This window comes from Ochotona princeps, chromosome 19, assembly GCF_030435755.1.
Source record: "Ochotona princeps isolate mOchPri1 chromosome 19, mOchPri1.hap1, whole genome shotgun sequence".
Lineage (NCBI taxonomy): Eukaryota > Metazoa > Chordata > Mammalia > Lagomorpha > Ochotonidae > Ochotona > Ochotona princeps.
In genome coordinates, this window is record NC_080850.1 from 23,449,702 (window position 1) to 23,476,208 (window position 26,507).

The 26,507-nt window shown below is 47.9% G+C and overlaps 1 protein-coding gene across 1 annotated transcript in view; it reads left to right on the forward strand.

Annotated features, from left to right (window-relative positions):
* The window catches only part of PDE6A (phosphodiesterase 6A), a 60,532-nt gene extending 40,221 nt beyond the window's left edge, over positions 1–20,311 (forward strand). Inside the window, exons 11-22 of the mRNA XM_004587543.2 lie at positions 776–841; positions 1,046–1,192; positions 1,989–2,096; positions 3,060–3,169; positions 5,176–5,263; positions 5,461–5,561; positions 5,903–6,010; positions 15,435–15,498; positions 15,772–15,846; positions 17,391–17,474; positions 18,045–18,192; positions 19,862–20,311. Of these exons, the coding sequence (XP_004587600.2) occupies positions 776–841; positions 1,046–1,192; positions 1,989–2,096; positions 3,060–3,169; positions 5,176–5,263; positions 5,461–5,561; positions 5,903–6,010; positions 15,435–15,498; positions 15,772–15,846; positions 17,391–17,474; positions 18,045–18,192; positions 19,862–19,938 (1,176 nt within the window). The 3' untranslated portion in view covers positions 19,939–20,311. The remainder of the gene's footprint in view (positions 1–775; positions 842–1,045; positions 1,193–1,988; positions 2,097–3,059; positions 3,170–5,175; positions 5,264–5,460; positions 5,562–5,902; positions 6,011–15,434; positions 15,499–15,771; positions 15,847–17,390; positions 17,475–18,044; positions 18,193–19,861) is intronic.
* The last annotated feature ends 6,196 nt before the right edge of the window (positions 20,312–26,507 follow it).

Consider the following 26,507-nt stretch of genomic DNA (forward strand, 5'->3'; position numbering starts at 1 on the left):
GTAGTTCAGAAGTGTGGAGCCCTCACCGAGTTTCCTTACTTTACATTTTTAAGACAAATACACACCAAGGACCCTTACTGATGCTGACAAGCGTTAGACACTGAGGGGTCACAGTTTCTCTTCTCACTGTAGTGGCCAGTTGAGTGGCCCCTCGGTGTGCTTTATTTGGTTCACTTCAGCCCCGTGAGGAATATGTGGACAGGTTTGCTCTAAGCCAAAAAACCAGAAATAAGAAAGTGGATCCACAGCTCTCCCTTCCTATGGCCCAAGAGAGGAAGGGAAGTACACCCAAGGCACATAGAAAGGGACAGGAAGAGCCAGGAATATGGCCAAGGCTTCTTTACCTCCAGACAATAAAATAATAACATTCTTTGATTTTAGTGCTTGCTCTGCACCAAGTGCTGTTGCTCAGTGCTTTATGTGCATCATTTAATTCGGTTACACCTATACTGTCCTAAAAGCACTTTGTACAGTCACACCTGAAGGCACCTGTTAAGTCCTCCTCTCATCCCTGTTTAACAGGATTGAAGATCAGCGGCATTAAATAACACTGCCAGTAGGTGGCAGAGCTTCGACTGGGCTGCAGGTCTCAGCAGTTGCCCAAGGCCACATTTGCTCATCCATCAGTGTTGGAGGCAGCCTCCCTGAACCAGTGGTTTTGTGGAAAAGATGTTAGAGGATAAAAAAAACACAGAGAATAGAAGAGTGGAGGCCGAGCATGGCCTTCAAGATTATAACTTGCAGTATTTTCTCTGCTTTTTCTGGGCCCTGGCAGAAAACCAGAGAAGTTTATGGAAAGGAGCCATGGGAGTGCGAGGAAGAGGAGCTGGCTGAGATCCTGGTGAGTAGGTCGGGCAGCCCCGGCCCTGGTGTCTCCATAGCAGGTGCTTGGAGTGGGCACGAAGTATCTCTGCAATGCCTGCTTCCCACTTCTCTGCTCTGGCCCTCCCAGCACACCCAGGATGGAGACAGGGATGAGCGGGGGCAGGGGAGGGGGCAGTCCAGGAACAATTCTTGATCACTTGACTTTGTCGCTTACATACAGCAAGGGGAACTGCCAGATGCAGAGAAATATGAAATTAATAAATTCCACTTCAGTGACTTGCCCTTAACGGAACTGGAGCTGGTAAAATGTGGCATACAAATGTACTACGAGCTCAAAGTGGTAGAAAAATTCCACATTCCGCAAGAGGTGAGGCCAAGCAAACTTCTCTGGTTTCCCTTTTTCTGTTTCCTCTTCCTGAACTTTGGATCTGTAACCACTTTAAAAAGAACCCGCCCTTGGCGCTGAGGGGATGAAGCCTCAGGTCACAGTGAGGTCACAGTGCGGTCTCAGGGAACCCTGTAGTTGGGTCACCATGGGCTTCCAGGCAGGGAGTCCCAAAGGCTGAGAATGATTAAGTGAACAAAAGGGCCCTTTGGCAAAGCAGGGGTGAGAATGGGGTGAAATCCACTCACACTGGGCTCTGTCTCCACAGGGAAGGCCTAAGGGGCACTGCGAATGCAAGGGGAGGGGACACAGACAGAAAAGGGGGTATATGCGTTATTCAGAATTTCCCAGGTTCTGATTAAAGCAGTGCTTTGCAGAAAATGTTTCTCTGGACCACCTGGTCCATAACGGAGCAGTTAGCAGAATCACAAGTGTATCACACAGCCACATTCCCAGCCTGAATCAGGTTACACAAACCCTTCGATGGTTCTGATAGGTATCCCAGTTGGAGAACCCCAGGGATGAAGAAACCTTTCTCTTTTTCTTCCTGTGAAGCCACTGCTGGCTTTTCCCAGGACAACTGCACTCCGGGGTGCAGTTTGAGACCAGCCGTAGAATAACAACATCCATGTTCATAGCAATAAGCAGCTCGCAAAGCGCACCTGCCACTGCTGCCTCCCACCTTTTGGGCCATTGTTGGCGCTGGGGGAACCTCAGGAGGGCAGCTCCAGGGCACCTGGCCAGGAGCGCTGCCTCACAGATGTGCTTGTGTTTGCAGGCCCTGGTGCGCTTCATGTATTCCCTGAGCAAGGGCTACCGCAGGATCACCTACCACAACTGGCGGCACGGCTTCAACGTGGGCCAGACCATGTTCTCCTTGCTGGTGGTACGGGGGCTGGAGGGGCTGGCTGCACGCTGGACAACCTCATGCAGACTCCACAACGTGACAGCCACTGTGTTGCCATGCTTTCTGATTATGGTCCTAAAAGAAATGCCAAAGGGGTACATGCTTAGCATCAAAGAATTACAAGGATAGCGGAGCTTATAAAATAAAAAGTGAAAGCGAATTGCCCCCGAAGTACTGCTATCAATAGAAGCCCAGCTATTTGAAGGAAGCTGTGGCACGAGCTCTTCTAGAGGTTCTTTTGGAAGCCTGGAGGTATATTTGGGAACACACAGTGTGCAGAAAATACACACCATTTATTTCATTTTTAACTAATGAAATAGTATTATTCAGTATTTTAAAAATATATAAATATATGAGTCTTTCATTTTATCTATGTGTGCATATATATCAATTACATTTTCCAATATGTAGAAAGACACTTTACCACTTTAACTATTTTTAAAAATTGATAGTAATTCAGAATTACTATGTGAGGGAATGGGAGGAGAGACATAGAGGTCTTTTCTCTATTGGTTCAGTCTCCAAATAGCTGCTGTGGCCAGAAGTGGATCAGTCTGAAGCTGGAAGCCAGGAGCTTCTTCCAAGTCTCCCACACGTCACAGGAGTTCAAAGACCTGAGCCACCCTTTGCTGCCTTCCCAGGACATTAACAGGAACCTGGATGACAAGCGGAACAGTGGCAGGTGTTGCGGTGTAACAGGCTGTTCCTCTGTCTGCAGCCCTGGCATCTCATCATGCCTGGCCCATATAAAACACTTTAAAAAAATTAGTTGCACATTCTAGAAAAGTCAGCTCCAGGAAAATCTCTGGCCACCACAGGGAGTCAGGGATAGAGCCGAGGCGAGACCCAGGTTCCCAAGCTCCAGAGCCCCTTCTTCTAACACTTTAGTCCTGCTTCTAGTCCCACAAAAGGAGTGACTTGCATCTGTGGCTGACCTTCCAGACAGGGAAGCTGAAACGATACTTCACGGACCTGGAGGCCTTGGCCATGGTCACTGCTGCCTTCTGCCATGACATTGACCACAGAGGCACCAACAACCTCTACCAGATGAAGTGAGTCAGCCTTAACCAGATCCCTCCCTGCCCTGTCCCCTGGCCCTTGGCCCCAGGATTCATTGCTGAGGCCTACAAGATCCCCAGACAGACTCACTGCCATCAAGAAATCCCACTACCCACAGCTTCCCACTTCCTGCTGCCTTGGTACCTCAGGCCACCCTGTAGGAGACAGAACAGTGACCCCCAAAGATGTCCATAACTCATAGCCTGGATCCCTGGGAATACGTGGCCTTACGTATCAAAGGGTACTTTGTGGATGTGACTGGGTGAGGGAGCTTGGGATGTGGCAGGCAACCAAGTTGACCCAAGTAGTAAGAGTTTCCTTATAAGAGGCAGGAAGCCTGAAGGAGCGAACATGCCACCCTGCTGGCTTCGAACATGGAGGAAGGGGCTGCAGGTGGCATCTGGAAGCTAAAGAGGTAAGGACACATTCTCCTTCGGAGCCTCCAGGAGGAAAGTATTTCAGATTTCTGAATGCCAAGGCTTTGAAAAAACACATCTGTATTATTTTAAGTCATGGCGGCGATCTGTCAGGACAGCCACAGGAAAGCAGCACAATCAATGCCTCCTCTTTCCTCCTTTCTTGTCCCACCTGCTCACCTCCTTGGAGCCAAGGTGCCAGGAACAGACACAGCCCATTCATTCCCTTTCTTTGATAAGGCTCTGTGCTGGGCAAAGCAAGTGCCATTGGGAACAAACTCCGTTCCCCATGAGTATTTTTTTCATGCAGCCCTGGAGGCCCAGAGCTGGAACCATGTTCTCATCAGATCCTGACTGGGCACAGCACCAACAAGAGTCAGCTCCATCTCGCACATGAGGCCCCCTGGGACCCTGCTGCTCCAGGGCTGGAGAGCGTGGGCCTCTAGGTACCAAGCCCAGCACTTAGCACATACCCATGTTCGGCAGACACTAAATCAAGAAACTCATAGAAACACAGCTGGGTGGGGACTCCAGAGCTTTCCTTGAGATTAGAGTATAGAGGATTAAGGAATGGGTGATACACCAGCATGGCCTGGTACCAGCATGCATGGCTGGCCACAGGGGATCCACAAACATACTATTTCTTTCTTTTCTTTTTTAAAGATTTATTTATTTTTATTTCAAAGTCAGATATACAGAGAGGAGAAGAGACAGAGAGGAAGATCTTCTGTCCAATGAAGTGACTGCAACGGCCGGTGCTGTACCAATCCGAAGTCAGGAGCCAGGAACCTCCTCCGGGTCTCCCACACGTGTGCAGGATCCCAAGGTTTTGGGCTGTCCTCAACTGCTTTCCCAGGCCACAAGCAGGGAGCTGGATGGGAAGTGGAACCATTGGGATTAGAACTGGCACCCATATGGGATCCTGGCGTGTTTAAGGCGAGGACTTTAGCCGCTAGGCCACTGTGCCAGGCCCAAACACACTACAGCTTTCTTTCTTTTCTTCTTCTTCTTCTTTTTTTTTAAGATTTATTTATTTTTATTGGAAAGATTTACAGAGAAAAGAAAAAACAGAGGGAAAGATCTCCATCTGCTGGTTCACTCCCCAAGTGGCCATAATGGCCAGAGCTGAGTCAATCTGAAGCCAGGTTCTGGGAGCTTCTTCTGGGTCTCCCATATAGGTGCAGGGTCCCAAGGTCTTGGACTATCCTCCACTGCTTTCCCATACCACAAGCAGGGAGCTGGATGGGAAGTAGAGCAGCTGGGACATGAACCGCTGCCCTCATGGGATCCCAGCACACGCAAAGTGAGGACTTTAGCTACTAGGCTACCACGCCAGGCCCCAAACACAATATTTCAGACTCTCTAAGGAGTCGGTGATCCAAAAGAGGCCCAGAATCATTTGTGCAGAAAAGCTGGAGCCAGATCAGAAGACCCCATATACAGCCCAGTTTTCCTGTCTCACTCCTGGTCTTCAGTCCCTCTGCCTACACAATGAGGTGGCAGGACTGTTAATGACTTCAACCTGACCTTGGCCATTCCACATTGATATCCTATCTGTTCTTCCTCCCCTCCCTTCCCTTCAGATCCCAGAACCCACTGGCCAAGCTCCATGGGTCCTCCATCTTGGAAAGACACCACCTGGAGTTTGGAAAAACACTGCTGCGAGATGAGGTAGGTTGAGACTCTCTTATTGGTCCTGGCCTAGCCTGGCCTGGAGGTCCCACACCACAACAAGCCCGAGTTTACCCAGGCAGCTTTCTTCCCACCACCCTGGGCAACCTCTACTGTCACCGTGGATGGTAACTGGCAGGTGGACGGCTTTGCTGTTGGCACCATATCTCACAGCCCTCCTTGGACGTTCTCTGTAGAGCCTGAATATCTTTCAAAACCTCAACCGCCGGCAGCACGAGCACGCCATCCACATGATGGACATCGCCATCATCGCCACAGACCTAGCTCTGTACTTCAAGTAGGTGTTTCCTTTCTTCTTAATAATCAGAATAACAGCAACAAACACCATCATTCCAATTGATCTACTCTGTATCATATGCTAGGCCCAACCCAGAGACCCTGTGGATTAGATATTCTATTCTCCAAGTGGGGAAACTGAGGGCCAAGGCACGAGACCCACTAAGAGATCACAAATCAGGGCACAGTCAGGATTAGGTCCTAGGGCTTCACCCCCAGGCATTGGTTCTTGGAACATTGCTGGATTAATTATACTGATTAATAAGCCCTTGTCTGGAATAATCAATAGGTGCTGTCTGATTTTAAGACTGGCTCCACTGAACACACTGGTGTGTCTTGTAGGAAGAGGACAATGTTCCAGAAGATTGTGGATCAGTCCAAGACGTACGAGAATGCCCAGGAATGGACACAGTACATGATGCTGGAGCAGACCCGGAAGGAAATCGTGATGTGAGTTGAGACCAGGGGACTCCTGACCCTCTTCTGCTTTGGGTTGAGGGACTGACAGCTCTGGCGGCTCTTAGCAGAGCTCTGACACACCTGCCATGTGGGGGCCTCTGATCTCAGAGAAAATGAAGCCATGCCATAGCTGAATTGCAAGTTATAACATACAAATATGCTTAATCTTTATTTTAGCACTAGAATATATGATGATTTATTAGTGTTGTATTTCTCTCTATACAAAAAATATTCGAAGCATTCAAATCATGAAGTCTAGGATTTGTGGGGCAAAGGGATTTACCTTTCATGCTTTTGAGAAAACAAAACGCATCAGAATAATTATGGTTTGGGTGATACTATATAGGCTATTGCTACAAATGGACTTAATTATCTTTCTCAAAAATGATTTATTTATTTGTAAGGCAGAGTTACAGAGAGTGGGAGAAACAGAGAAAATGAAGGAGGAGGGAAGAAAGAGCTATCTTTCATCTGTTGGCTCGCCCCCAGATGACTACAACAGCCAGGAAACAAAAGCTTCTTCCAGGTCTTCCACGTGGGTTGCAAGAGCCCAAATAGTTAAGCCATCTTCTGCTGCTTTCCCCAAGCCATTAGCAGGGAGCTGGATTCAAAGTGGAGCAGCCAGCACATGAACCAGCACACATACATGATGCTGACGTCATAGGCAGCCTTTTTACCCACTATGCCACAGCACCAGCCCCAGATTGGCTTCATTTTCTAAACCTTCATTTGCATATTACAATATCCTGCAATATTGTTGTGCTAGTCACAGATTCATATGATTTACATGCAATTAAAGGCATATGCCTGACTGACCATGAGACTCATCCGCAAGTTGCTAGTGAATACCTCTATTTGTATCCTCACTGTTCTTCCACAGCTCATCCCAATGGGCCATGGGGTGAGGAGGAAACATGTGAGGCCTTTGGTGGCTGTAAGTGCAGCCCCCACCCTGTGGGCCCTGTGATGGGTCCTGGGTGTTGATGGTAATGGCCTGGAAGGATCTCAAGTGGAGAAAGGCCTGACCCATTTTCTAAGAAGCCTTGGGTAGTTTTATCCCAGAGGCTTAATGGAAACATGGTATGATTAGGTCAGGTGTTGTAAGTGCCTGTCATGGAGAAGAGGCAGCTGCTGGGACTGGCAAACAGCTCCTCCCTGTGTCCTGCACTTGTCTAACCAGGCCTCGAGAAAGGCATGCAGGTCCTAGGGAGCAGTATGACCGTCCCTCCCAATGGTGCAGACACATTTAGATCAGAGCTATTCCAAGCAGTCAAGGAACTTCCTCACCAGCCATTTCAAAATGGTAAATCAGAAGAACCAAATAGGTGGGAGGAACATTTTGTTCTGGAATAAGAGCACTCAATATTACAAAGTTGTTGAGGACCTACTCTCCAGCATAGTGGGTAAAACTACTGCCTGCAATGCTGGTATCCCAGGTGGGCAGTAGTTTGCATCCTGGCTGCTCAATTTCCAATCTAGCTCCATCCTAATTGCCTGAGGGAACCAGTGGAAAATGGCCCAAGTGTTTAGGGTCCCTGACATCCACAATGGAGACCCAAAAGAAGCTCCTGGCTCCTAGCTTCAGCCTGGCCCAGCCCCAGCCATTGCAGCCATTCTGGACAGTGAATCCCTAGATGAAAGATTTTTATTACTTCCTGTCTCTCTGCAACTCTGACTTTCAAATAAATGAATAATTTATTTGAATTAATTCTGTTTAATTAGTTATTTAAGGTGTTTTTTTAAAAAAGCCTCTTTTTATTCTGGGGCTAGTTAGGAAGAAGATCCTAAAATTCTTACAAGTAGGCAAGAATGCCTGGCAAATTCTGAAGTAGAAGAATAATCATGGGAACCAGTAGAACTAAAAGCAGCTCAGGGGTGAACACGAACTGCTGGTCAGGTCAAGGCACAGACTCACAGGCCTCTGTACGTGCTCAAAATGCAGAGAGCTGCGCATTCACAGATGGTGCAGGGACAGTGGGGTGCCACAAGGGAGATCCCTCCTTCACTTCGCACCAAAATAAGTCCCAGATGAATCAAGAATGTTTAAATGGTAGGAGAAGGAGAGAAAAGCAGGCAAGGGGAAAGCATTAGAGACTTAAAATAATTTCAGAGGGAATTTCTTCAAGAATACTTTGAATTTACAAGCTAAAAAAGAAAACAGTTACATTTGGCTATGCAAAAATTAAGGATTTGGGCCCAACCCACAAATAAAGAGCCAAAGACAGAAGGCAAGATAAAGTAAGGTAAGAAAACGCTTTCAATATTTTTGACAAAAAGCTAATTTCCTCAGTAACTGAAGTGTAACACAATTCAAGGGAAAAATGAATAGGAAAAGTGCAAAAGGCATGAACAGACACTTTCGAGAAAAGGGATTACAGTGGGATGTAAACGAACGGGACAATGATGACTCACATGCAGAGCAGACAGAACGCGATGCAGTTGTCAGCCATCCTGTTGGCAAAGATGCAGTGTTTCAGTGTTTGATTGCACGCCCTCGCCACCGTGCAGAACAGAGGGGGAAGAGGCACACGCTCTCGCTCCCCAGCGGGGAGTGTCAAGAGGTCCGTCTTTATGGCAACACCGATCAAAAGTCTTAAACCCCCTTACGCTTTGCCTCAGTCATCTCACATCCAGGACCTCCCCTCTCCACATTCTCCCACACGGGCACCACAGAGAATACATCAAGTTTTTTTCCCCTGTTGTTTGCAATCACAGCAGAGATGGAAAACAGCTCAAGTAACCATCAGTAGGATACCAGTCAGGTAAGTCACAATCCTCTCATGCAGTGCAGTGTCATTGCACAAAGAAATGATGTCATGTAAGACATGGAATAATTAAAATGTCAGAATAACACCCCGTGAGAGAACTCAATTACAAATCCCAGTACATGGAGAGAAGGCAGCTGTTAACCCAGGGCAACAAAATTTGTTGGTGCGTTTTTTGTCTTTGTTGACAGTTGGTGTCAAATTGCCATGCTCTTTAGATTCCTTTGCAGTTAGAGGATCATACAGTAGCTTTAATATTTATCATGTGCTGCAGATTAGCTGTTTTGTGAATATTGGGTCTATGATAAAATAGTTTTAAATGCTCACTTTCAAGTGTGTAAGAATTAAAATTAAAAAGTCTAAAAAGACCTGTAAAGGCCGTTTCCCAGGACTGTTGACATTTGAGGCGGGTAACTTGCTGTACCTGTGCTGGGTGATACAGGATGTTACACAGCTCCCCTGGTCTCTGCGCACTGGAAGCAGCCTCTGCCTGCCAGGTACGACAACCAGCCATGCCTTCAGACATTACCCAGCATCTCCTGGGGACAAAAACTCAGCCAGCTCAGAAGCACTGCCATAGGGCCCGCTTGGGTCCATCCTGTAGTCTGATGTTCAGAACATCACCCAGGGAGGGTGGAGCTGGTACACACGCGGGGCTTTGGTGCCAAGCAGTCCGCAGGCTACACGCACTGTGTGTGCAGGTGCCTTCACGTGTCTGCTCCATGAGGAGTGTAGTCGTAGATGCTTTCTGGATGACAGTGGGGGCTGAGCTGGAGGAGCTGCTGGTTTTAAGTATTTCCTGTTATAAAAGACCTTTGCATGTGAATTTTGGCCAGCGTCTCACATGGAGTTCCTGAGTATCATTGGTTCTGATGAGGGGCGCTCTCAGCGGGACCCTAGACAACTTTAGGGAGAGGGCACTGTGTAGAGCAAACCTTGATGGGTGACTTGCTCCCACTTTCGCCCCACCCTCACCTCTCCCAAGGAAAAAGGGCCCGGAGGCTGAGCTGACTGCAAGATGCTAATGCTATCAACCGCATCTAGGAGATCAAAGCTCCCAGCACATGGTTCAGGGAGCTGCTGGGAGGGCGGCACTCACCCGCTCCCCATCCCCACACCCTCCACCTAGGCCCCACTTCTCTCTGATTGTTCCTGAGTTGTGTCCTTTACAAGAACTCAATATATGCAAATGAAGCTTTTCCCTGACTTTTGAGAGCTGATTCAGCAAACTGCTAAGTCGAAAATGGAGCAAGAGAATCCCAACTTTGTAGCCAAGTCAAACAGAAGTGGTTTTAATCTGGGGACAAGGCACCTACAATTGGCTCTGACATGAGGCTGGCTGTACCCTGAAAATCCGTACTGTCTGGTGCTAACTTCAGGCAGCTGGGGTGGGGGCTGAACTCAATTGCAAGCCATCCGGTTGGTGCCAGAATTGGTTCTTGGGAAAAATAAACCCAACAGCCCCTTCCTGTGTCTGGGTCTTGTGGCAGGCTATGACTTGGGCTTCCTAGGGCCCACAGCTAACTCCTGCACAGGCCCCAGCTGACTGGCTTTGGCTAGACTCCTGCCCAGCTGTTTCTTGCATCTCACTACTTGGGTGTCACTACACAGGAACAAGAGCCACAGTAACTCCAGAGCAAAGGTATGACAGCTTCCTCCTCACTGAACCCTTCGCCTCAGATTTCACTTACAAATATATTTATTTATTCATTTATTTACTTATTGGAGAAGTAGATTTACTGAGAGAAGCAAATGATCAAACAGCCAGAGCAGAGCTGAGCTGATCTGAAGTGGCACCCATATGGGATGCCAGTACTTGCAGGCAGAAAGCACCCAATTGAGCCATTGCAGTAGGCCCCCAAAAGCTGAAAGGGCTAAACAGTCCCCTGCTGCTGAGGGGTGACACAAGCTGTCTTATAGGCTAAGCATAACATGTTTTTGACTGGCAAAAAAAAAAATAATAATAATCAAAATAAGAATGTTTTATGACCAAAGGAAAATGATGAGAAATACAAGTTCCAGTGTCTATAAATAGAGCCTGTTCTTCTGCCCAGGGCTGCATTCTGACTTTTGCAAGTCCTGGGCATTCCTGTCTTCATGGTTCCTATCTCCATTCAAAACAAGTAAGGGGGGCGGTCAGTATTGTGACAGAACTTTTCAAGCTGCCGCCTGTAGCGCCAGCATCCTATATGGGCACCAATTTGAGACCCGGCTGCTCCACTTTCCATCCAGCTCCCCGCTAATGTGCCTGGGATGTGCAGAGGATGGGCCAAGTCCTAGGACCCTTACATTCATGTGGGAGCCTGGAAGAAGCTCCTGGCTTTCAGCCAGTTCAGTTTCAGCCATTGTAGCCATGTGGGGAATAAACCAGCAAATGAAAGATCTCTCCCTGTCTTTCCCTCCCCTAAGTCTATCTTTTAAATTAATAAATAATAAAATTATTTTTAAAAAAAGATTTTAGAAAGTAAGTAAAAGATTTTATGGCTATGGATACAAATACAATTATAATCAAGGCTAAATTCAATATTACATATTCCTTATTACTGTATTACTTTTTTCTGCTTTTGAAAGAAAGTATACTATTCTCCTGGGCCCGCAGTGCTCTGCTGAATGGAAAAGCCGACCTTGCTTTCAGCCCTCAACTGGTCTGGGAAACAGAAATGCTTCCTACCGGGCCCTTTACAGAGACTGCTTGCCACCTCCAGGTCTCGCGTTTTATAAACTAGGACAGCCAGGCCAAGAGAGATCAAGTGGCTTACCTGGTGCCACGCAGGCGTCCGTGGGGCTTGAGGTCCGGAACCCAGGTCATTCCAGCTCCCTCGCACAGCCAGGCTCCTCCGTGACCTTCTCAGCAGTCAGGGGTGGTGAGCGAGTGTCCTGTGAGAGATCTGGAAGCCAGCACAGCGTGTCCGCCAGGGCTAAGGAAGAAGCTCTCGGCTGCCCGCTGCCCGGCTGAAGCCAGCCGGAAGACACAGCGCTCCGGGCGGATGTGAGGACTGCTTGCTTCCGGCCGACTGAGCGAGCGAGCGGCACACACCTGCGCACCCTGAATCATCAGTGGAAGGAAGGTGGTTTTGATGACGAGAGCAACAGGTGCATGAGAAGGTCACCCCATGTGATCATCACAATAACCCTCAGGAGCAATCGGCAATGTCAAACCCAAGAAACTGCTGAATCCTGTTTTTGAGAGCAAGATCTGAACTCCTTTTTAAAAAATATTTTATTTTTGTTTGAAAGGCAGAGTTGCAGAGAGGAGAGACAGAGATCCTCCATTCTCTGGTTCACTCCCCATATGGTTACAATGGCCAGGGTTAGGCCGCTCTGAAGCCAGGACCCTGGAGCCTCCTCCGGGTATCCCATGTGGGTATACAGACCCAAGGATTCGAAGTAGCCTCCACTGCCTTTGCAGGCTACAAGCAGGGAGCTGGATGGGAAGTGGAGCAGCCAGGACTCATACTGGAGGCCATGTGGGATGCTGGCATCACAATTTGAAGATTAGCCTACATTACCACAGCATTTGCCCTGAAAAATCAAAGTTTCATGGGTTTAACTTACTGTGATGCTCATGCTTTAGAAATGCCCAGCTGAGGCGGAAAGATCCTGAGTTGCTCACACTGCGCACAGCTAGTCAGGAGAGGCAGAAGGTCTAGTTCAGCTCTGACTCCAAGGCCCTGCATAGACTCTTAAGACTTTTGCCATTGAACTCCATCCCCTCCCCTTGATTGCTGTGGCCAACCAAGAGGCTAGGTTTCTTCTTTATTTTAAAGATTTATCTTTTATCTCTTTGAGAGGCAGAGTTACAAAGAAGGAGAAGCATAGAGCTCTTCCAGCTGTAGATTCACTCCCCAAATGGCCACAATGGCTGGCATTTAGAGCACTCACCTCCTAATATCACACAGGAGGAGCTCAGGGATCCAACATGTGAATCTGGAGGATCACAACCTTTTGATCTGTAACAGAGAACTCCTATACACCCTCAAAACTTGATCTGTCATTTCATAGATGCCCACTGTGCTAAGCTGCTCCTACCTCTGGTACCCATACTTGTTCTTGCTGTTGCACGAGGCTGCTGTGGGGAGTGTTTTAGGCTCTGTGCTTCTTGAAGGACTGGCAACCCCCTGTAGCCTCTCTGGATTCCCCAGCGCCCCCCAAGCAAAGGGTTGGTGCTGAAGTGAACAGAAGGCTCATCCTAAGGCAGGGGCCCTTGGTGCATCCGGCTTTCCTGATGCCTGTGTGTTCTTGTCCTCACGCCAGCAGGGAAGCTCTGTCTCGCACACTCAGGTGTTTCCTTAGGGTTGCAGGGTCGGGTGCTTTGGACCAAGGAGCGCACATATCCAGTGCTCTCTGGAAGCCATGGCCCTGGATCCCACTGGGGACGCCACTGCAGAGCTGAGCATATACTTGCTTGATCTGTTGGAGAGCAAACTCACCATGTCCACACAGCTTACACAACGCAGGGCACAAATGCTGACACAAGGCATAAAGTTGAATCCAAGAAACAGATGTGTTCCTGCAAGCTTGAATAATTAGGTACATTTTGAAGATTTTATTTAAGCATGTAAAATCACTGGTCACTCTTATGGCTGCCCAGACCAGCTCATGTAAAATATGCCAGCTACCAGGTGACCAGTGGTACAACCGTCTGCACAGCGTGTCAAGCACAGAACCTCAGTCTTCTCTTAAGTACTCTCCTTGCCACTGCCTGTGAGCCTCACCCAGGGGATTCGAGCCTCACCTACCGGCCTGCCCGAGGTTCCCTGCACCCTCTCCTTTCCTGCTCCATCCTACACAGCCTCCTGAACTGTCTCCTGAAGCCGGACCTGAGACCCCCAACCCCTAAATGGCTCCCTTCCACCTGCTGACTTCCCGAAAATGCTGGGTTCTCCCAGAAGGGAAGTCCTAGCACACGAGGTCCTAGGTGACCCACCCCAAAATGCCTCCTCCAGTGCCCCACACCACCTCTTCCAGTTCCTTGTCTGTTCCCTCCCATTTTATTGCTATGGTCCCTATCCACGCAGTAATATTCCTTAGCCTTTCCTATTCAGTGTTCCCTTTCAGAGTTTATTTTTTAATTCTTTCTTTTTCCCCCTATTCCCTTCAGCCTTGTCTTGGGTTTTTGTATGTTTGTTCCTTTTAAATTTTTCATTCACTGCCTCCCTTATGCTATCTTTTTTTAAAAGATTTATTTATGGGCCTGGTGCTGTAGCCTAGCGGCTAAAGTCCTCACCTTACACGTGCCAGGATCCCATATTGGTGTGGGTTCATGTTCCAGTGGCCCCACTTTCCATCCAGCTCCCTGCTTGTGGACTGGGAAAGCAGTCGAGGACGGCCTAAAGCCTTGGGACCCTGCACTGTGTGGGAGACTGGGAAGAAGCTCCTGGCTCCTGGCTACGGATCGGCTCAGCTCCTGCCATTGCAGTCACCTGGGGAGTGAATCATTGGACAGAAAATCTTCCTCTCTGTATATCTGACTTTGCAATAAAAATAAAAAATAATTTTTTTTTAAAAAAGGAAACAGGCAGAATTACTAGGAGAGAGAAAGGGAGGAAGGAGAGATCTTCTATCTGCTGCTTCATTCCCCAAATGGCTAAAACGGCTAATGCTGGGCCAGGCTGAAACCAGGAGTCAAGAGCTTCATCTGGGTCTCCCACATGGGCGGCAAGGGCCACAGCAAGATGTGTCATCTTCTGCTGCTTCCTTGGGTGCATTAGCGTGGAGCTGCAACGGAAACAGAGTTCATATGGATGCACACGTTGCAGGCAACAGCTTGACTTGCTGGGCCACAATGCCAGCCCCTCCTGCTACTTCTTAATATGGGCCTCCCCTAGTTCTTAGCAGTGGTCACACTTGCCCACTCTTCCATGGGGGAGTGTCATCTCCGGCGTGGCAAAGAATGGTTCTTGAGGGACAGGAGCAGACAGTCTTCGCTGTGAGCTGGCAATCCACAGTGGTGGCACTTCCAGAACAAGCATCTGGAAAGGCTCTGGCAGCTGCTGTGTCAGGCGACAAAGAGAACATGTCTGAGAAACGTTGAACAAGGGAGGAAGGACCCTGGAGACGCGATGAGATCTACTTACACATTTTAGGTGTATTATTTCATTTGAAAGGCAGAGAGACAGAGGTTTTTTATCCTCTGGTTCATTTTCCAAATACCTACAGGGGTTTGCAGTGCGCCAGGCTGAAATCAGGGGTCTGGAATCCGATCGTGGGAGGGACTCAAGTACACGAGGATTCAAGTTTACTGCTGTGATGGCACTTCCAAAAAAAACTGGTTTTAAACACTGCCTGATACATACCAAATCCAATATGTGTTTCCAGTGTACATACAAGGTACTACGTGAGGAGATTTTACAGATTACACGTCACTTAACCTTCTACCCACTCTGATCATGGAAAGTACCATTACCAACACAGGAGGCTTAGAAGGATGGCTTGATTTTTCCAATGTTAAATCTCTGAAAATTGGCAGAGGCAGGACGCAAGCCCAATCCTCAGGTGCCATGGGGCAGCTAGCCCTTTGCCCACCATGGAGATGGGGAGCCCCCACTGGCAGAGGCCAAGAAAGAACAGAGAGGGCAGCACTAACTGGCATGTGAGCGTACGCAGCCATCAGTGGCTGCGGGCTGACGGAGGGTGTTCTGTGTATGTAGGGCCATGATGATGACCGCCTGTGATCTCTCAGCCATCACCAAGCCCTGGGAGGTGCAGAGCAAGGTAGGAACTCTCACCCCGAGACCAGGGGACCCCGAGACTGCTGTTTGCAGCAATGAGGGCCTGGATTCTCTTGGTCCAGCCCCAGGGCCAGTGAACCTATGCTTCCTCCTCCTTTGCTGAGACATTTAACCAAATCGGGGTGGCAGGGCAGGGGTGAGTTTTTCTTCTTTGCTAAGTCGGAGATGCAAGTCAGGCGGGAGCAGGGCTGGGTGGGGTTGGCTGGGATTTGACTCTGTGTACTGTGGTGGGGGGTGGACTATCTATCTCTTGCAGGTGGCTCTACTGGTTGCTGCAGAATTCTGGGAACAAGGTGACCTGGAGCGCACAGTGCTGCAACAGAATCCCATTGTGAGTGTGTGTGTGTGTGAACATGTTTGAGTATGTGAACGTGTGTGTAAGCATACATGCAAGAGCATATGTATGTTAACATTCATGTCTGAGTGAGCATAGGGCATGCAATCATGTGCGAGACACATGAGATCATGTGCCTGAGCATGTGTGAGCCTGCAAGTGTGTGGTCATGTGTGTGAGCATGCTGTGTGAACTTATGTGTGTATTTGTGTAGGGGGAAACATCAGCCTATGTCGGGTGTGTAGGATCTCTTCCTGACCCACAGACGTGAACCCCCTGGCATACAGATGTGAGACCTGACCCCGGAGATGACCTCTGCCTAATACAGTGGTTCTTTATCAACTCCATTCCTTGAGCACACGTTAGAAACAACACACAGGCTGCACCTGACACCCAAAATAGAAGCTCTAGGGTTAGAGCCTAGCAATGTACAGCTCCTAAGCTTGGCCAGGCCTGCTCCGGTGTCTGTTCTGGGTTCACTGAGCACCACAGAGCTGGAGAAGTGAACCTCCGTGCTTACACGGCCCTCGTAATGCCAACACCATGGGAGCCCACTGTCCCGGGTCTGTTCAGACAGCACAGACCGAGCCAGAGCTTTCGGTGCATCTATAGCCACATCTACAGTGCAGGCTGACTCAGCAGAGGCAGGGAGGGGCGCCTGCCAGACGGCTTCCTAAAGGCCCTGGAGGTGAAGCTAAAGAGGTAGAGGTGGGTTTGGAGAGGATGGGGCAAGCATTTGGTATGGGGATGGGTTGAACCTATTTGAACATGCTAAGGGGCAAGGGAGCTGCCATGTGAAGTAGCTGCCAAGGGAGAGTGGAAGATGGGGAGAAGGTGCTGTAAGCAGGAACAGGACTTGTAGTTCTTAACTTATTGTAACTGCAGAAAGAACAGCTGATGATTGATGAGGCATCAGTCACTAGAAACAGGCGCTGTTCTTGCCTTATCTGCTTCCTCCAAGGCATTTCCCCCGCTTTGATTGGAGTCTTTAAAAAATAAATCCCAGGCAATATCATTTCTCCCACCAATGCTTTAGTATACATTCCTAAGAGGTTAAAAGCTTCATATAGACAGACACACGAACAACCACAATATCGTTATCATATTGACAAAATCATGGCTACTTCATTGTGATCCGACCCCCAGCCTCCATTCATTTTGCCTGAGAATAAGAACTCAGAGATCCAGTCCAGGTGCACCCTGCCTCTGCTGGTTATACCTGTTAAGTATCTTTCCTCAATAGCATCCCATCCCCTACCCCCACCCACATCCCCTACTCTGAATTTTTTTTCTTGAATCCCATTCATGTGTGAAATACTAGGTCTCCTAAATGCAGTGTCTCCCACTTTCCGGATTGTTTGCCTCTGTGTGGTGGTGTTGGACATGTTCCTCTGTCCCCCATATTTCCTACAACATATCAGTCAGATCTGGAAACCTGATGAACTGACAGCTCAGGTTTTGTTCTCTGAGGAAGAATGCTGCCTTGGAGAGGTGGGTCCCTCTCACTGCCCATCACGCTAATTCTGCCTCTCGCTTGGCAGCCCATGATGGACAGAAACAAGGCAGACGAACTCCCCAAGCTGCAGGTCGGCTTCATTGACTTCGTATGCACCTTTGTCTACAAGGTAGGGCTTCCGCCTTCTGCTTCCTCCTGGACTGCCTAAGACAGGAGCTGCTTCGTGGCTGCCATGTGCCGTGCTCATGGGTGGGCTTCTCCCCATCTCAGCACAGATTTACAGGGTGTCCCCGTGCCCCAGCTCCTCGCTGTGCTGGGCCAGGGTCAGCCCAGGGAGGAAGGCAGCCTGGGTCTCTGCCCTCTCTAGGGACGACAGGTGAGATGTGGTAAGACATGGCTTTGGAAACTTCCAAGAGGGTTTTGACTTACCTATGGGGTCAGAAGAGAAGGAATTTCTGAGATAGTGACAAGCAGGTAGCCTCAGGAGCAAAGGACCTTCCAGTGCTTCCAGCACAGAGTACAGCTTGTGTGAGGCCTCCAGGGCACTGGGACACAGATGGGCTTGGAATCCATGGGATTTGAACTTCATGCTAGACAGCGGTGCCAGGTAGGTTTGACACGAGAGAAACCCAGGGCTGTGGTGACCAAGGCAGCGCCTTGCTGGGTCAGACCCTTTCAGCCATGCCTCCCCCAGGGTCTGGCTCCAGAGGTGCACACACTCACACACGCTGTCTTCCAGGAATTTTCCCGTTTCCACGAGGAGATCACCCCCATGCTGGATGGCATCACCAACAACCGCAAAGAGTGGAAGGCGCTGGCTGATGAGTATGAGGCCAAGGTGAAAGCGCTGGAGGAGGAGAAGCAGAAACAGCAGACAGTCAAGCCAGGTACGTGCAGGCAGGGAGTCCCTCCCTGCACCCCCAACACATACACACACACACACACACACACACACACACACAACCCAAAGTGCTAGCAGTATCTGGGCTTGGATTCGGCCTTCCTGATGACCTGCTGCTGCCTCCATCAGTAGAGGAGTGCAATGCAGTGAACATGGCAGAGAGGAGGGGTTAAGGCCAAGTCACGTATTTAGCAAGTGGCAGAGCCTGCCTACAAGCCTAGGGCTGAGGGGTGTTCCAGTCCTCGCAGCCAGTGCCCCCCACCACTTAGGGCAGAATGCTTCACATGCCTACCCCAGGGCAAAGGAGAAAACCTGGAACCACTGGTTAGATGCCCAGCCTCTGTGTGATGTCTGAATCCCATTCATACCATCAGGAGCCTCTGCTTGCATGCTCCAGAGACAGATGGCTCACTACCTTACCAACACCCTCATTCAATACTATGATCTGAAAGGGCTTCCTTCCTCAAATTGTTCTTGTGGAAGCTTCCAGTAGTGGCCATAGTTCTGCCTTCAGGAACCAAATGGGATTTGTTTGTTCCAGCTCTTCCCTGCTGAGGGTACTGCCCCCAGTCATTTCTTTGAGTGGGGTGGGCTGCTGCTTCCTCACAGGATATGGCTCTAGACCCTGCCCCATCCTGGCTTTCTGACCCTCTTAAATCATGCGTGGTTCAGAACACGGACAGTGTCAGGTCCCAGCACTGCTGGGCCACACAGAGGGATTTAAACAGGCACTGCAAATGTGGAGCCCCGATATGGGATTCTGAAGCAAGTCCCACTCTGCATGGCTTGGGGGATGGTCCATGTGTTGCAGACACCACAGTTTTCCAACAGAAAGCAACAGTGGGGTGTCACAATGAAGAAGGGTCTTCTATTTGCAGATTTTTTGGGCTAGAGACAGGCTTGTGCAAACCTGTAGCCTGCATTTATTTATTCTCATTTTATTTGAAAAGGGGTAGGGAAGAGAGAGGGAGAGGGACAGAGAGAGAGAGAGAGAGAGAGAGAGAATTTTCCATCTACCTGTTCATTCCACCAGGGCTGGGCCAGGTGAAAGCCAGGAGAAAGGCACTCATTCCCATCTCTGCTGCTGGCCCTTAGGGTCTGTATTAATTAGGAGGCTGCTGGAATAGGGAGTAGCTCAAGGACTTGAACCCACCACTTAATTCAATATGTGAAGTAGGCATTCTAATGCTTTTAACCACTGTGCCAAACACCTATACTGCTTTTTTTTGAAAATGCAGATTCATGCTCCGTATTTAAATCTGGGATATTTCAGATTCAAAAACCCAGCATTCATCAGCTCTCATGTTGGCAAGGTCAACACTGGTTTTCACCAACTGCTGCACTTTTTCCTGACAAACACTGGCTGGAGATGAGTGGCAACTGTCACCTTTGCATGGGACAGGGCCTTCTCCTTTGTCAGTTTCCACTACTTCCTGATTTTCCCAGACATTAGTATTAATGGGGTAGTTCCCATTTTTTCATGTTCCTGCACTGCTTTCTTCAGAGAAATATTCTCAGTATTCCTAATTCCCTTACCTCTAGATATGTACTTACTGTTGACTTCTACAAGTCCTTGAGTTTGCAACTACTGGTCCACACCAGGTCCCAGAGCAGCAGTCTCCCCTCACCTGCTGTGTTCTCTTTCCTGTTTGCAGTGGCCTCGGGGAATCAGCCTGGGGGGACCCCCAGTGCAGGGGGCGCAGCTGCATCCAAGTCCTGCTGCATCCAGTAGGCAACCAGAGATCTCCTGACAGAATGGCACCACTCTTTCATGGGGAGAGGTTACCCAAGCCAATGGAAAACCATGAACCTTCTAGAAAGGCAAGAATCACAGAATTTGAAAGCTGACTGAGAGCATTTAGCCTAATCTTGTCTGGTGACTTTAATGTACCTTTTTAGCCTTGAGAAGTACCGACTAGCTAAAACCAATGTTCTAGCTTTTGCAGACTTCAGTTAGACAATGTCAGACCCACCTATTCACTTAGGAACAGTGTTGTTTTTATGCTTTCATTTAATGTTATATTGTAGTTGTCAATTTTTCCAAAAAGTAGAGAGTTGTACACTGAAGGCCCACGAACTCATCACTCACATTCCAATATCAAGATTTGGGTGCATTTGCTTCGCTATGTTTTTTTTTAAACATTCACATATTTTTGTTCCATTTTTACTTAGTGTTAAGTGTTTAAAGGCAAATCCCAGATGTGTGACTCCACTCCTCCACCACACATAGTTAAAGGAGCAAGAGCATTTCCCCATGTATTCATATCTCACCACCTGCAACAGGAGAACAACTAACAACTGGTTTTGTCTCTTGTGATGGGCCACACACCCCCTTCAATAAAGGAGTCGTGAGTGTCCCTGGCAGAGAGTCCTTAGTGCCACTTCCTTGTGTTGGATGGTGGGGAGGGAGTCACCCCAGCTGCAACGACACTCTGGGCCTTCCCTGAGAAAGTCAGGACCATCTTAGTGCAACCCAGGGACCACTCTGCAAGGTCAGTTACCCTAGTCTCCATGTGGGGCCCCCCAAGGCTGTGGCTGGACTCCCATCACAGCTCAACTTCTCCCTCTGCTCATTCCTTCTTCCCTCTTTCTGTGCATTCCTGAGCAAGCAACCCACAGTGTTCATCCATTCTAGAATCTGCTTCCCTGGGGATTCCAGCTTGTGACACCAGCCCTTAATCAACTTTTCCCTGTGGCAGTAAACTTGTCTTTAATAGGTAGTTGGCTGGAATCTAATCCAAACAGCTTCCACACATTTTTTTTTTTTTTTTAGGAAAAAGAAGAAAGACATACTGTTCATTTTTTGATTTTCCTTTTGTTTTAAGGAGCATACATTTAGGCAAATTGTTTTCAATTTCTAAACTTTTGCTATAATCAATAAATTTTTCTGCTGCGTACAGAGTTTATCTTCATCTGGGCTGAGTTGGCCATGCTTAGCAGGATGTCACTGGCTTGATCAGCATTCACACCACAGACACTGATGTTAAAAACAGCACAACTAAACCAGAACCTGCGAATGACTGCCACATGCTGAAACGTTTGTAGGAAACGCCTGCTACACGTGCCCCAATTTTAATTTTCCATTTTCTGCTGTTCCCCCAGCTTTACTGATGCACAGCTGACAATTCAAAAGCGTATGCATTTAAGTGATAAGGTGATGTCTTTTCTTAAAAGATTTATTTATTTTTTATTACAAAGTCAGATATATGGAGAGGAGGAGAGACAGAGAGAAAGATCTTCCATCCAATGATTCACGCCTCAAGTGAGCGCAATGGCTGGTGCTGTGCCGATCCGAAGCCAGGAGCCAGGAACCTCCTCCAGGTCTCCCTCACGGGTGCAGAATCCCAAAGCATTGGGTCATCCTCGACTGTTTTTCCAGGCCACAGGCAGGGAGCTGAATGGGAAGTGGAGCAGTCGGGATTAGAACTGGTGCCCATATGGGATTCTGGCGTGTTCAAGGGGAGGAGCCACTAGGCCATGCCGCCTGACTAGGGTTACCACTAATGGTTCGAGCCGGTGACGGCCTAGGTTATGCCTGATGTTACCAGTAATTCCAACAAGGCCTGAAATGGATTGTTCCTGGATCAAACACTAGCATTCATCAAGGAAACAATGGTTTTGCAGAGAGTCCTTGGAATTCTTAAAAACATTTGGTGAAAACATGCCCTAAAGGTTTTTTAAAAATTTCCTTGTTATTTAAAATATTGCCTCACAGAGAAAATCTTTAGAATTACTCCAAATATTAAGTAATGCCCACAACAGCCCATTTTCCTCTTTTTTTTTTTCCCTTTGCAAATGACTTGTTGTAAAAACACAGGATCAGTTGTCCATTGTTGGGGATTTGTGTTTGGGATGACGTCTGAGACATTTCCCCGTCTCACATTCTCCTACAGTCACTGCAGAGCTGTTCTTCCTCCCAGATGGAAATAGTTTGCAGGAGCGAACCTGTCGGTGCAGTTGCTGTGAGAGGAGGGGACCTCATGGCTGTCCTCGGCTGTGAACCGCAGTCTATGCTAACCTCCCTTTTTATACAAACAAGGACACAGAGGGCCAGTGAGATATCAAGGCCAGGGCCAGTCCACGGCACAGTTCCTTGGCTTCCTTCCAGATGGAGATGCCCAGGGTCAGACAACACAGCAGGACAGGATGCACATCCTGGTGGCTTCCACGGTGGCAAATCCGGGCTTCTGGTATATGAGCACTGATATCTGCAAGCTGTGAACCTGTGGGAGCTGGATCTGGTTTTCCTCATTGGTCTTTTAAGCAGAGGCACGCCCCCACACGTTATGTGCAGTGGCTGAGCAGAAGGCAGAGAGGAGATGCAAGTGTCACCCAGGAACATCCAGGCATTGAAGCTGCAGGTCCTGGCTCTGAGGCCCTTTGGCAAATTGCTCTGCTCTGCTTCTCAGCCTTCCTCATCTGCCCTGCGAGGCTCACGATGCTGGCTGGGCCACACTCGCTGAGTTACAGTTAGCGCCCAGTGAGACTGCCTGACTAGGGTTACCACTAATGGTTCGAGCCGGTGACGGCCTAGGTTAGGCCTGACGTTACCAGTAATTCCAACAAGGCCTGAAATGGATTGTTCCTGGATCAAACACTAGCATTCATCGAGGAAACAATGGTTTTGCAGAGAGTCCTTGGAATTCTTCAAAACACTTGGTGAAAACATGCCCTAAAGGTTTTTTTAAAATTTCCTTGCTATTTAAAATATTGCCTCACAGAGAAAATCTTTAGAATTACTCCAAATATTAAGTAATAACTCCAAATGACAAAATATTCTTGGCATAGTAAGATTTTGAACTTCCAGATATTTATAAAATGAAAACAAAAACAACCAAAAAACCACCTGTAAGTCTTAATCTTCTCAGTCTGTCATTTGATTCCTTGTACCACAGCATAACCCACTCAGAAAAAACAATTCTTAGAAAATACTTACTTATTTGAATCTTGGAGTTATGGAAAGAGAGGGAACAATCCTACCTGCTGATTGATTCCCCAGTGGCCAGGCCTGAGCCACGCCAAAGCTTGAAGCCAATAGTTCTATCCAGGTCTCTGGTGTGAGCAGCCAGGGCCCAAACCCTTCGGCCATCTTCCACTGCTTTCCCCAGGATCATTAGTTAGCAGGAGGCTGGACAGGAAGTGGAGTAGCCATGACACAAACTATAGGAGATACCATCAGCCATAACACCAACCCCCCCACCAGAAATTTTTGCTTGGCGGGATGCCCTGCAGTGCAGGGAGCAGTCTTATCCGGGAGCTTACCATCTAAAGAGCGAAGGGAGCCGTCAGTCACAGCTGTCCTCTCCACCAGCTCTGACAGAGGCCAGACACCACTGCCCCGAGCGAGGCAGAGATGTTTTACAACAGAAAATCATGATACCATCTCTTCCAGCCTAAGAAATCCAGCCAATTTTCAGAGATTGAAAAAAATAAGTCACCTGAACAAAGAGAACTGTTTAGGGCCATAATAAAGAACAACTGGAAAGCAGTTTACATATAACATGAAATACCATGGCTGATTGCACCCATTCTTATCTCAACCCTTTGGGAGGGATTCATGGCTATCTTGCAATCAATTGCACCTAAAGTCCAAATTACCAACTTTAAGACAAAACAAAGGCACGACTCTTTGAAATACAACTAACACATACGCACACACAGGATCCAAGGATATGGAAGGAAGTCACTCCTTCACCCCACTCCCTGGATGTTTGCACACAAGGACAAGTATTTTGCATTCAGCTCACGTGGCGCACACCTCAGACCACCCACCCAAGAACTGATCAGAAGCAACTGTCATCAGAACCTGGTGTTTTTGCCCAAAACCATCATGTCAGTCATGCCTCACACAGCATATCTACCTAGTGTGCTTATGTGAGAAAGCTGATATACATAAAGAAACAACACAAAGTCTTTCTTCAAAAAGCAGCATGGCTTCATCAAAGTTAAGACAAAAATGTCACTAATGATGATCATGAGCTGTGAAGAGTGCCAGGAACAGACGGCCAATGAAGAGGTTTGGTGAAGCAGAGACCAACACTGGTGAAGGCTCCCCCCAAATGGTGCAAAGCATGCCCCTCCAGGAGCTCGCAGGAACAAGAAAGAAAGACAAACACTGGCAGGGCTGTGGTGGTATTTTCTCTTTAATCTCCATAGTGTATTTATTTATAAGCAGATCACTTCACTATTTACAGTACATGAGCATAGAGATTCTACAGTTTTTGTGATGTAAACAATAACTCCACAGGTGGGAGTTCTGAGAAAGAAGCCAGTTCTGAAGTATTTACAGACATTAAAATAGAACTTTATACTCACAGAATAATAATACATAGAGCAATTTGGTTAAATTATCTAGGAAACTATAGAATCTGACAATGTACAAATACAGGGAAACATCTTCTCATTTAGAAGGTAAGACAGATAAATCACACCTGAAACAAAATAGAGACGATGACAACCACAATAATTAAAAGCAAAGAAGGTGTCTTCCTTGCCGCTTACAGATATTTATATAAATAAGGACACAACCCAACAAAATGGAAAATATATAAAAATCCTCTACCAATTAAAAAAAATAGCAAAACTAAAAACTCGATTCTCAATCATTAGCAGTGTCCTTTAAAAAATTAAAATTTAGCTTTCTATTATAAATAACAAAGCAGATGTGTCCCTCTGTGTAGGTGAAATTCTTGCACCTTTCTCAAGAAATGCATCAATGTAATTCCACAGACATACATGCACACACACACACACACACACACACACACACACACCCCGCAAACACAGCCTTACATTCACACACCCCAGGCTGTAGTTACCTTGTTGAGCTTCCTAATAAATAATGCCCCCTACAGTAGTACCCCTAGGGATGACAAAACCTCACAAGTTTAGCCATTCCCTGGTTTGACCCTGTCACAGAGCCAGGGAACGCCCTGGCTCCCTATTGCTCAGAATTCTCTAGGCTGCATGGTCACACCAAGAGAAAAGGATTTGAGTCCAAGATTTGGAAAAGCTGGAAGGGACCGTAGGGACCACCTGACCCAGTCGATTAAGGCTAGCAACAGACACTGTCTCTAAACACCTGGGGTCGGGAGAAGGATCTCACTTTGGGTTTAACACCAGCCTCCAGAGGCAGCAGGCGCGCCACGCCTATGCTAATACACAGCACAGCAAGGCAAGGGCTGCCCGTGAACTTCTGGAAACTCACTTCCCCAGAAGCCATCTAGAAATCCAACCATTCTACATGCCACCCTGACCACTCTCCCCTGGAGATTTCCAACCTGTTTCCATTGGAATCACAACATCCCTCAAGAAACAAAGTTGGGAATAATTTATGACTTTTTATTCCTAACACAAAAACACTTGACAAGATTTTTAAAATACAAAATACAAGAACAAACAAAAGTAATCAAAGGTGTTTGGCTATTCAGTGGACCATATCAAAGGTCATGGCCAGGCCCCTCCCTTCAATGCTCACTCTCGACCCTTTCACCTGTCCCGAAGGTACAATGCAGGCCACCTCCCAGAGGTTCACTTAACAAGGTCAGCAGCCACTGGGCTGCTGGTATTGCAGTTACAGTAAACCCCTCCTGGGTCCTGGATGCAGGGTCTGCTCCTGCTCCTCTGCCCTCAGGAGTGCTGGGCTGCATGCAAGTCTTCCAAGTGGTTACTGATGGAGTCTCCTGATTCTAGTGTCTCAATAAGCGCTGAATGCTCAAGCTGTTCCTTTCATTCCTGGAGTTAGTGTGTTGGGCAGCAGCACAGGGGCCCGAAGGAATTGCCTTCCATCCCAGGAGCTGGTGGATACGGTCTTTGACCACTAGATGGCGGCCACAGCTGGATAAGGCAAAGTGCTCAAGTGGAAACTGACCACGCTCCTTCAACCCGTTGGTAAGGCTGGCAGATTGAAAAAGAAGGCCCTTTCATTCTCTAGGCTCCCTGGAAGAGATTCTATAAGAGCAATTTGCTAAAGAATTTTTTTTTTGCACAGCCCAGGGACTGATCACTTAACAAATTTCCCATTTGGGTCCTTCCCGTGTGCAAGGAATTCTGACAGCATACAGTTATCTGAAAAATTCACCACCCCCCCCACTAGACCCCAAAGCCTCAGTCACTGCTGCTATACCAGCCGGGAAATAAAAAACAAAAGCTGCCCCAAACATATGCAGTGTGATGGATGCCTCCTGTTGCCCCATATGGTTTACAATCATTTGAAGAAATGTGTGAAAAGTGCCTAAGTTAAGCTGTTTGAAAAAAAAAAAGTGTATTGCTAGTATTGTCTGGGAGAGCAAGAGAGAAACA